The sequence below is a fragment of the Sebastes fasciatus genome, chromosome 2 (assembly GCF_043250625.1).
Source record: "Sebastes fasciatus isolate fSebFas1 chromosome 2, fSebFas1.pri, whole genome shotgun sequence".
In the NCBI taxonomy this organism is placed as follows: Eukaryota; Metazoa; Chordata; class Actinopteri; order Perciformes; family Sebastidae; genus Sebastes; species Sebastes fasciatus.
In genome coordinates, this window is record NC_133796.1 from 40654846 (window position 1) to 40667552 (window position 12707).

The 12707-nt window shown below is 44.6% G+C and overlaps 1 protein-coding gene across 1 annotated transcript in view; it reads right to left on the bottom strand.

The window, feature by feature from the left end:
• Positions 1 to 2943: 2943 nt before the first annotated feature.
• Positions 2944 to 12707, bottom strand: part of abhd17c (abhydrolase domain containing 17C, depalmitoylase) — a 42910-nt gene continuing 33146 nt past the window's right edge. Inside the window, exon 3 of the mRNA XM_074624778.1 lies at positions 2944 to 6652. Coding sequence (XP_074480879.1) covers positions 6433 to 6652 — 220 coding nt within the window. The 3' untranslated portion in view covers positions 2944 to 6432. The remainder of the gene's footprint in view (positions 6653 to 12707) is intronic.

The following is a 12707-nucleotide window of genomic DNA, read 5'->3' on the forward strand; positions in this document are numbered from 1 at the left end:
CTTTGTGTCATATATCTTTGTACAGTGAATATCTTTGTGTCATATATATGACAAAGATATTCACTGTACAAAGATATATTCATATTTGTGTCATATTATCTTTGTACAGTGAACATCTTTGTACAGTGAATATATATATATACAGGGATGGACTGGCCATCCGGCATACCGGGCGTTTTCCCGGTGGGCCGACGTCCTTTTGGGCCGCGGTAGGCCTATGTCTTTTTTTTTTTTTTGGGTCCATAAAACAGATAAATCGGCCCATTTCTTTTCCTTAATTGACACTGGGCTGGCCCAGTCGCTCCGTGCCGGGCGGCCACAGTGAGGAGGAGAGGGAGCGAGATGAGGGAGGGAGTGTAGAGGTTAGCAGTTATGGGCTAGCTGCCTGGCTCAACATGTCATGAGAGATGAGCAATGCTCTAGTGGGCCGGTACGTAGCGCCACGCAGTATTTTACTCATTTTACTCCTTGTTGTACAGTGACTTTTTCTAAGTTTTTTTTTTTTTTTTTTTTCCCCAAGTTATTTTTTTGGGGGCATTTTCCATTTTTATTGAGGACAGTGGATAGAGTCTTGAAAGGGGGGAGAGAGAGAGAGTGGATGCGGAAAGGGCCACAGGCCGGATTCGAACCCGGGCCGCCGCGGTCAGGACCAAGCATTAATACATGGACGCCCGCTCTACCAACTGAGCTAACCCAGGCGCCCTCAGTGACTTTTTCATGCGTACCGGGGCTTCTCACAAGCTGCTGGATCTCCTCTGCCCGGGGCTTCTCACAAGCTGCTGGATCTCCTCTGCCCTCTCCATATCAGCTTCTCTGGGAGATTCATAACGGCGCAGCGCCAGTGGATTTGCGCCGCGTGCGTTCCCGTAGTGAACAGAAGCGCCGCGCTTTTAATCTCTGCACGAGCTGAAGCCTGGCTGTTTACATCACAAGCGCATTTCTCTGCTTCTGATCCTCTGCTATTTAATATCCATCTTTCTCTCTGTGTTTCTAGAGGAGATAAGAAGAGTCTTCTATTAGTTTTGGTTTTCCACCTCCGATGAAGAGCAGCACACAGCCGCTTCTCAAGCCTCAGGGCCCTATTTTAACCATTATATACTATTTTAGCATATAATTATGAAATGATGTTTATAATAAAGTAAGTTTTGATAAATGTTGAGGTAAATATTGGGGTAATTTGGCCGTAATTCCAAAGAAATTTCAAATAGGTAACTTGCTAATTATCACCTAATTACCATGAGTGTAAAGTGTTACAAAATATATCCTCATCCTCATCCTCATCTGCAACCGCTTATCCCGTTAGGGGTCGCGGGGGGGCTGGAGCCGATCCCAGCCGACATTGGGCAAAGGCGGGGTACACCCTGGACAGGTCGCCAGTCCATCACAGGGCTGACACATAGAGACAGACAACCATTCACACTCACATTCACACCTACGGGCAATTTAGAGTCAACAATTAACCTAACCTGCATGTCTTTGGACTGTGGGAGGAAACCGGAGTACCCGGAGAAAACCCGCGCTGACACGGGGAGAACATGCAAACTCCACACAGAAGGGCCCTAAGCCAGATTTGAACCTGCAACCCTCTAGCTGTGAGGCGCCAGTGCTAACCACTGCACCACCGTGCAGCCCCTACAAAATATAGTCATGGATTAAAGGTTACATGATATATTCCATAATTTTACAGTCTGGTACCACTGAGTCAAGTGGTGGACACACTGCCCGCATGAGACGCGCGTGCCGGCTGCGTGGCGTGTTGTTTTTTATTTCGGCGTCCATGTTAACAGGTTAGAGTGGACACACTGCCCGCCTGAGACGCCCGTCTATTTTATAGAATAGAAGGGTCGCCTATTTTACACGCGAGCCGCTTGCGTCTCGGCTGCGTTTCCCATCAGCAACAGACAGTGAAGGTGAGCTATTGACAGTATATGGACATCATATCAGCTACATAATACAGTTTACATGTCTAGACATCTGTAGAATATGTCACAGACAGTGAAGGTGATCTAGTGACTGTATATTAACTTCATACCAGCAAGACTTTACTACAGTTTCGAGGTCTATCTGTAGAATATGTTACGGAGATGAAAAAAAGTAAAGTTAAACACTTACTGCTTTAATTTCAAAATAAAAGCCCTCACACGTTTTTTCTATAGACAGAATCCCTTCATTTGTTAACACAAGGCTTTTATTCTGAAATATGAGCAGTCAGTGCTGTGGAACAAGCAGTAACTTTGAGAGCTCCAAGAATGGATAAAGTTTGGGGTTTAAATCAACACTTCCTGCTTTCATTTAGAAATAAAAGCCCTAAAGCGGATTTTCTTTGCACAGAATTCCTTCATTTGTTAACACGAGGCTTTTATTCTGAAATATGTGCCGGACAGTGATGTGGAACAAGCAGTGACTTGGAAAGCATCATAAATGAATACAGTACGGAGTTTTAATTGTGGATTATTACTATTATTTACTAATTACCACAAGTTTCTGAACCTTTCTCTGTCTAAAATAAATATAAATGATATTTATAATGAAGTTAATGGCCATTAAAAGGCAAACTCTATACAGAAAGAAAGGCCTGACAGCAGCAGCAGAAACACAGCTGACAGGCAGCGGACACGCAGCCAACAAGTGTCTAGTGTGAACACCAGACTCCTGCATCACGCAGCCACCACGCGACACAGACGTTGGTAGTGTGCCCATGGCTTCAGTGTTTACAGTTTTAAAGCGTTCTACCTAGATTTCAGAAGTGGCAGACAAAAGAAAATGAGTGGCCGGTAGAAATGTTGAGTGACCTGCTCAGTGGCAGGTGAGGAAAAAGGTTAAATTCAGACCCTGGGTAAGAGAGATGTTTTTTTTCATCATAATTATGGTGAAGTGACCCTCCAAAAAGATGCCTAGTCATAAGTCTCTCTAACACAGAAACAATAAGGTCAGACACACATATTCCATGCATCCTTTATTCCATTATAAGCATTAAAACATCCATTGTGCTGCCTTCTCGCAACTACCACATGTATGACAATCTGTTTCACGGCATGTTTAAGGCTTAATTCATCTGTTCTACACAATATTAACCAAAAATCAGATTCTACTACCTTCATCTGCCTTTCATTTGCATATTATTATTCCAGTGTTAAAGCAATGATTCTAGACTGCCCCATTTAAGGGGCTAATATGTATAGAGAAGATATTGAAGTATACCATTACAGAGGATTATTTTACAAACCAGCTTCAGAGAAATCTATCAACATTTAGACTGGAAAAACCTCGTAAAAATGTCAGTATCAAAACAATAATCAGGACTAAAGCAGGGTCTTCATTTCCTTTTTAAAAAGAGGAGCTAGAGGAAATATACTAGAGATGACGGAGGGCTCGTTATTCAAAAACGTCGGCCCCGACATTAGCTAGAATCAGAAAACACTAATACTCAACTGACACGCCACTTCACAGCAGTACACGGATCAATCATACGATCACAAATTGCTCGCAAATATCCCTCAAACGCGATCCTTCTCTGAAAACATGTTCAGCATTTACTTGAAATGTAATTTTTTAGTGTTTTACTCCAGTGTCATTGTTTAGCTCTTTTTTTTTTTAGTGTTTTACTTTGCAAAGGGGGTAAAAGAACAAATGATTGAAATACAGCTGATACAAGTTGAAATAGTCCACAACTATGAGAGGTGATTTGATTTGCATGCGTTGCCCAGTTTCCCCATCGCAGTTCTTTCACGTCTTTGGAGTTTTGAGCTGGGACGAGAGCTAAACTATCACAGGGGCTCAGCAGACATGGGTGTTGGTAAGAGAGGGCACCCCCCCCCCCAACTGCAGGCAGGAACACATGGCTGATGAGAGGGGGATGACAGTGGTCAGGCTGGATTTGGTTTTAGTACCTTGCTGTCATTTCAGTATTCCCCCCCAAACTGTCTGGCGTTCACAGTGATTGACTGATTGATTTTCTCTGATGAATAGCAGCAGATATCAGTCCCCCCCCCCCCTGAAGACCACGAAAGCCCCGCTGTGGTTAACAGGACCGGGTGAAATGTTTACGAACATAAGGCTTTATTTGTAGTGTGAAATGACTTGACGCCCGAACACCAGCGACAGCATGTTTCACCTCGAATGCCTTCACATGGAGCGGAGTTCACAGTTCAGTGTCTTCAGTCTGCAGGTAAACCCCAGCACCACGCTCCCTGGCTTCAGTTTACAGTACCGGAGTGTGTTTCTGTTTAAATCAAGTCTTATTAACCACATGATCTCCACTTCACTAACGGATAGCCCCGATGCCTGCTGCTCTCCCTCTCTTCTATTGAGGTAAGCTTCTGTACTACCCAACATCTGGGATATTCATTGCGGTGTTGCTCAGTGGCACCTGGTGTGATGCAATTTACAGAACTTAATGCATACACAAAATGACCACGCTAATTAGACTGTGGAGCAATATTACTTTTCCAACAATGGCTTCACCAGATGCTGAGATATATTCATCAACAACGGTTGATAAAACTAGGGATGCACCGATACCGATACCTGGTCCAATACTGTTCTCATGTACTCGTACTCGCAAAACGGCTCCGATACAACGGCACCGTTACAAATTTACGGTGGTGCACCCGACCCCGCTGGGCCGGGATCCCGCCTCAGCCGCCGTGCGCCGGCCCTCACATTCAATGCACCACAAAGTTTTGCTTGCACCCTCTCACTTGCGCGTACGTTAGATTCCTTGGTCCATGTTTCAAGACAGGTAGGGTGGGTTGCCGACAGCGCCACAGACCCCTGGCGCCTTTTACGTGGGCCGAGCCCCGAACTGGCGGCACGACGCGGTTGGGGCGCACTGAGGACAGTCCGCCCCGGTCGACAGTGGCACCGGGAGCAGGGAGCCCCGTCTCTCCCTGGGCAGGGAGAGAGGGCACAGCGAGCCCTTTATCCACGGTGTGGTGAGGTCCCGGCGGGGAGGGATGTAAAGCTGCGGCCGTGAGTCACCTTCGCCCCGAGCCTTTCCAAGCCGACCTAGAGCCGGTCGCGGTGCACCACCTCGTATGCGGGACTCCACAGCCAGCCGTGCGTCGCTCACACCCTCCAGCTGGCCGTTAACGACGGTCTTTTGGCACAGAGAAGTACTCGTATCGGTACTCGGTATCGGCGAGTACCCAAATGTAAGTACTTGTACTCGGTCTGAAAAAAAGTAGTATCGGTTCATCCCTAGATAAAATAATTTTTCTCAATAACCTGTTGAAGCACTTTATACAATTTACAAACCTCTGTTAAATTCAGCATTCGATTTTGCATATAGATGATCCACCAATCACAATTAACACTTCAGTGCTCTTTACTGAAGCCTTTCATGGTGTATCATCTGTATGGGCAAACCAATTCTAAATGTTGGCATTTTATCGACATTAGTACTGCAGGTGCTGTCTGTATGCTGAATTCACCAGAGGCTCTAAAGTATTGAAGGAATTGAGTAAATGTTCTCCCAGAACTGCATGTGTGCCAGTGAGCAAGGCGTCTTGTAAAATTGCCAGATTTCTCATTGAAGTTTGGCATTATTGTCTTCCTGTATGAGAGAGGAGCATGCATCAGGACTATAAAGATCACAGCCACCAGATGTGCGAGGATGCACTCTGGTTAACAGCTTCTACATACTGAAAAAAAAAAAAAAAAAAATGAATTCCACGTGCAATTAAGAAAAACATGGAATGCAGACAACAAAAGAAATCAACATATACATATTCCAAACACAGAAAAAAAGCCATTACCTGAAAATATCTGCACATTAAAAGTGCAATTTGTTTGGTAAACCCTGAATGGTAACTTAAAAATACAGAAAAAGTAAAAAACTTCAGTTGTATCTCAAGGTGCAAAATTGATACTTCTTCACCTGGTATAAAAGAATACAAAAAAATCAAGCTTGGACGTTGCAAAGACTCAGTGGAAAGAAAAGCGAGGACCGTGGGAGAAACAGAGGGAAGAATGAGGAAATGTGACGGACTGAAGCTCACAGTGAGATACTGGCACAGAGGGAGAGACGGAGTGAGTAGAAGAATGAGAAGGAGAGCTGGAGCTGAGAAATGAATTCAGATTGAGCAGCGAGTGCAAACACTGCCTTGGCCTGGGCTCGTTGGCAAACTGTGTCCACGTGTAGGATGGGAGCACCAGCCAGGTTGTGGGGGCAGTACGTTGTTAAGCCAAAGCTTCTCTCCTGGCCGGTACTGGCCACTGACTCTTGCCTGCACCTCAACAATCTAAAACCCTCCTCCTCTTCCGGTCCGCTACACATTCCTACCCTGAAATGGCTCCAAAGGACAGGGGAGAACAAGTGTGACCAGCTTCCTCCAGTCCTGCCCTACGCTAAGAGAGGAAGTTGGGAGATGATAAGGAGGCGGCTTCTTGAGTGTGTTGAGATGAACCCTGGCCTGAGTGCGGAGCTCCCCTTCAGGAGGTGGGAAGCTCGAAGGAGATGAACTGCTTGAGTCTCTCCAGGTACTGGGCGTACAGTTCAATGTCGTTGTGGCCGGCTCCCTCCACCCACAGAGGCTCCACGGCACGGGGGCAGCGCTCGTACATGGCCAGGCCGTGGGAGAAGTCAATCACCTCGTCTTCGGTGCCGTGGATCACCAGAACTGGGGACGCCACCTTGGACACCTTGTCGATACTATGGAGGGGGAAAAGAGACAGAAAGAGATTAAGGGTAGGTGTGGAGGACAGATAACAAGTGGTGACGATACGCTAACAAGAAGAGAATGGCTCAGAATATTTCTTAGTGATACGGTCAAAAGGACCTGGAGTTGAGAATATTTTGTCAACTGCTGTCAAAAATGAGTTGTCAAGCTCAACTTCAACATAAACGAGAAGTCCTAAAAGTGCTAAGAATAATGGAAAATCTACAAGTTCACTGACATCTGAGCAATCTCCTAATCTGCTACTGAAGACTGAACTAATAGAACATTCTGGAATACGTGAATAGGCCCTTGGACCGTTGAGTCAAGATCATTTTGTTAACATATCAAAACTCTGTCTGGTGACACAATAATAGTTGTAGAACAAATATTCGTCTTCTGCCATCGCCACTGGTTAGGGATGTTAATAATTAACCGTTTAACCGTTAACCGACACTAAGCATTTTAACCGACTAACGCTATCGTTTAAAACAGTTAAAAGAAAAAAGATGAGAAAAACTGGTCAGTTTAAGGAGAAAAGCTGGTCCACTGGCGTTACAGATACAGGAAGTTGGCTCCCGTCAATAGCTCGCTTGAGTGGAGGAGTTGTAGTCAAGGCCTATAGAAAGGAGGCTGAGTCACGAGTCATATCTCCGGGGGTACAACACATGCGCAGTAAAATCTCGCCTGCACTCGCCGAAATTGAGCCAATCGAAACGCACGACCGCAGCTTCAGTTACACTGCGCATGGGTTATACCCCACACCCCAAGACCCATGTCCGCCTGTGACCCAGCCTCCTTTTCATAGGCCTTGGTTGTAGCCTCGTTGCATTTATGCACCGTCACATAAACTGTACACCCACTGTCTGCTACACCTGCGTTCACAGCTAGAACGCCACCGACAACAAACACACACGGTCTGTCGGAAACTTACTGAAGTTTTGCTACGTGACTGACTGTATGTGTGTGACAATGGTGAGCACGAAGCTACCAGCAGAGCTACAGATCCTAACGTAGCACAAACGCACACATTGTTTGTCTGACAATCGCTATCGTTAATCCGGGCAGACACACAGCTGACAACCTGCTAAACTAAACTAAATGTGCGGTGGAGACTTTTATTGAGAAAGTGGCTGCATGTCCGCGACACTACACGCAGCACCATGGCTGCTAAGTTAACGCTCCCGGACGGCTGAACCGGGGACTGTCTGTTGTGCTCATACACTTGCAGCTGGTACACCGCTGCATGCAAAACAAAAATCTTGTCGTTAACGGTTAATAATCGGTTAACGAGGGTCGGCTATCGGTTAAGAATTTTTTTCAAAATTAGCATCCCTACCACTGGTTGATGCGAAAAGCATGCTGGGATTCTTGTCTACAACAAGTTCATTCACAAGTTGGCTTTCAGGTCATCCGCTGCAAGAGCACTTTCTGGCATTTGCACTGTAACTGTGGACTTGGAACTGGGCCAGTGTTTGGGCCACAACAGACCATTTGAAGTTCATTTTAAAAGTCCAAGACAACACAAGAACAGACAAGAACAGACTGAGAAAGACCTCAAATCTAACCATGGAAGTCTAAAATGACCCATTAAAAACCCGGCTTATGAGAACAGCAACATATCAAAGCCACTATGTGTACTGTTTCATCACCCCACAGTGGTAACATTAAAAAAAGACCGGCTTGCTGCGGCTGGTTTGTGTTGGTCAATGGCTACGGAACGGATATGACGTCATGTTACTCAGACTACAACAATAAAAGCAGGAACTTCCTTCTTCCTCCGCACAGACTCAAATGAAGCAAATATATCGATTCTGACATTAAAAATATATGTTTAAAAATCGTAAAACAAAAATCGCAATACATATGTGAATCGATGTTTTTCCCCACCCCTACTGCTACATGACCAAATCAGTACGTACTGCTAGTATGCAGTTTCGAATACAGCCACTGTGGCACAACAGCTATGTACACCGATACACACTGCACATCAACCCACTACAAGAACCTTTTTGTCAAATTTACAGATTTAAAATTCTTGACATTTCAATCAGTAATATTTTGATTCTGATCGGCCAATATTCATTAAAGATTAGGGATGCCCGATACCGATACCAGTATCGGGTATCTGGTCCGATACTGTGCTCATATACTTGTACTCGCAAAACGGCTCCGATACAACGGCACCGATACCACTTTACAGCAGCGTGACGTTAACCTCTCGTCACCATCTTTCGGGTCCTCACGCCCCCCCGCCCCGACGGTGCGGGCGAGACGGGCCGGTGGTGCGCCCTGATTCACAGAGCGGAAAAACTGATCAGAAAACCTTTTTTACTGCCTCGTCATAGTGTCTACAGAGTGTGATAGGATGCTCCAGGCACGTCAAACAGAAGTTTGTTTAATCAGCTTATTATTCAAGCTGCTCTTTGATCATTTACTATTACACAGTGGCCTTTACAGGAGCTCTAATGTTATGCCGTCTTTGTTTGAGAACCCTCCGTTTAGATGTTTGAAGTCCAACATTCTAAATGTATAGAAAGATTGGCGAGTGGAAACACTGCGTCTCGTTTGAAAGACATGGACGTGTTAATGTGCCCATCTCTAAACACACTCCCATCGAGTTACATAAATGATGATCAGCTATGTCTTGTGGCCTGGATGGAATTGTGCAAAGCTCCAGTCCCTGCCGTGCATACTAATTCCTTACTAATCATCCTCGGCCATAACTTAGGTGGAGCAGCTCAGCCTCCGTGGTGCCTTGCTGCTCAGATGGAGGTTAGCTGGAGGATTAACACAGGGAAATCATTGGGAGTTAATTTCATTCCAGATGGAATAAAACTATTACTGTTCACATCACAGCTGGGGTATACAGACTGAATTATGGCAGATGTGGCTGTCACACATGCACATAATCTCTCCCGACATTTGTATGAATATGAGCTCACAAATACACAGAGCAATCTCTTACACAAGAGTGAATTACCCCCTGTAACACTAGCAAACATTTGGTTTGTAGATACTGACTATTAGGGTTGGGGTTAGATAGCATTTTCCTAAGGGTGACATATTACGCAAAATGCCCGTTTTCATGGCTTTCAACATAAATCTGTCCCCGGTGTTTCTAGAGACCCCTAAAGTGTGAGAAAAGACCATCTTCTCTCTTTTTCTCCTACTTAAGGATGTTAATAATTAACCGTTTAACCGACATTAAGCATTTAAACCGATTCACGCTATCGGTTAAAATAAAAATTAACAATCACTTAAAAAGCTGAGAAAAACTCAGAGGAGCGGCTTTTCTCTTTAAGGAGAAAAGCTGGTCCACCTTAAGAGGCGGAGCCGGAGTTGCAAGATACAGGAAGTTGGCTCCGGTCTCTGGCTCGCTTGAGCCAAGGCCTATGAAAAGGAGGCTGTGTCACGGGCGTCAACGCTCCTCCTCGCGCGACATCACAACCGTAAACATACAGGTAATTCAGTATGAAGCGATTCATTGGTTTTTTTCGACAAGAAAAATGCTGCAGTGCGGATTGTCAATGGCGAAGGTAACTGTGAACCCACCTTTCTCCCCGGTCCCCTCACCCTCGGGACTAGGCAGGCATGATTGGAAACGTGTTCTGTCCCTGTCACTACAATACTCAGGGCACTTCCTGCATGTCTACGGCATTTTACACAGCATGAATTAGCCTAGCGGCTAGCGGACTTAAGTTAGTTACTTTCCTTACTCATGGCCACTGCATCTCCCGACAGAACGACACCACGGTTGAATTTCAGCCTACATGCACGTTTTTCAGCTCAATGTTGTTGAATCAGAGCAGCTGGTATTGATAGCAACAAAGCTAACTGACTGTTGAGTGCCGTCTCTCAGCTCTGCGCACACAAGCTCCGCCTCCAACCTCGGTGACACCGCTGGGTGAAACAGCGCGGAGGGATGGAGGGGAAAAAAAAGAGGAGATAAAGTGCGACAGTAAATGACAACACCGTATTTTTATAGATTACAGCACACTTGTAAAGCACTGCGGAGGGATTTATGTTTTGTTTTTGTAGTGATTCTGTACTGAGGTTGGTTCTGGGGTTATGTTACAACAGTCTGATGCAGGCTTCACAAAATGTAAGCAGCAGATCAGTCGTGCTGAACTGTGGCTTGACAGCACACATCACTCCGGTGGTGAGAGACTGCAGCGGGGTCTCTGTTTATACACATCTCGTGTGCACGAATTAACTAAAAACGTGGGAAAAATGTAAATAAAATGAGGCCACGAATTACTATCTTGTGCGCACAATTTAATCATAACTTCATTAAATTCAGGGAACGAATTATATCGTGCAAACAAATTAGTAAATTGTGGCCTTCATATATATATATATATATTTTATTTTTTTTTCTCTCTATCACCACTCCCGGACTCAACAACATCAAGTAAAAAAGGGAGACTTAATGCATGAGATCAGCTGAAGTGAAACCTGCCTCAGCCTGCCTTAAAGAGCTGTAGCTTTCTTTGTGTAAATGTGATGTTAAACAAAAACAGCTAATTCAACCACAATAAATGTGCTTCCTTTATTCAGAATAAAGTCTTTGGTGGTAGCTCAATGCAGAAGGTGACGTAATAACCAAAGGAAATTAATGCATAGGTTGTGAGACACAGAAACTCCACTGCTGAAGGTAACTGTATAAGATAGGAAGAACTCATCAACTGAGTCATGTAGACAAGTATATTAGCTTTCCATACATATCATTTATTTCTCTATCTACATGTACAAGTGACGCACTGAGTCATCAATCCCCGGGAGTCTTCATTCAGCCCTGTGAAAAGCATAGCTGGGAGGGCATTTAACTGACTATTAGAATATGTCACTACTGAATATGTGACCTCCCTCGGTGCCTCAGTGTTCTGCCTACTGAACATCGTGTAGCAAGCCATTAATAGCACAGTTAGCTTAACCTAACCAGCCTGTACATATGACACAGGGTTAGATTTCCAGAGGCTTTTGTGACTGAGATTCTGCCTCAAACACATGTACTGTATTTATCAGACGCACCAGGTTGGAGTCACAGCTTGCATGTCATTTGTGCAAGTGTTTGCAAGATGGGCCACTCTCCTAGTTGCATTTGAATTCAGGGGAGGATGGTGCAAATAATAGGAGGAGACATGTTAAGAAAGGATGATTGCGTATTCTGCTGGAATCATTTAGGTCATGCAATTTGCAAATATCCAGTTGTTACCTCCTTCGTCTGGTTCCCAGGCAATATATATGTTGTGCACTTGAACGTGTTTATTTATTCCTAATGCATTCATAATTAGATATATGCTAATGATTATAATAGAATTCTTAAAAAAATAACAGTTTTTGGCAGATAGAGTTGAACCGCAGTCATAGTAAATATTTTGTAATCAAGATTCCGAGCTCAATGATCTCATCTCACTGCTGAACTACAGCTATGAGCTCTCCTTCCCTCACAGTGTGCGTCAGGAGGTCAGTCCCAGGGTCAGTCTAGGAGCTTTAATGAGCTGGTGTCTCAGGCCGTGGTAGCACTCGTCTTTTCAATGCGGCTTTTTAGGGATCGGATCTCAGTTGAGTCCGCATATGTGTGTCCCCACTTGACACTTCAATGTCTGATCGGACAGTGATCAAACATATTTTGTGGTCAAAGGAGCTGCTGTAAAACGGTAGGTAAACCTCATTTCCTATGAATTCTTCACAATAAAAGTCCCATTTATTTTTGATGCTTATTCTTCCTCCCTGATCCTGCAGTATTAGTAGACTTGTTTTATTGAAGAACAGCCGAAAGCTCCACTAATTCGGTGATACAATTTTTTTCCTATAACTTCTTCACAATAAACGTCTCAATATTTTCAATACTTATATTTTGAAGCACCCAAATCAGGAAATGTTGGGTTTTCATCAGCAGTAATTTCACACAACTCAGACAGCAGGTCTCAGCTGTGCTCCAGCCCTGGTTTTCCTCCTCTCTTCCCTTTGCGCTCCCTTGGGAGAAGAACTCCGTGTGGTGGGAAGATGATACGAGACAAGTTTGATAAATTGTCCAGATTGTGC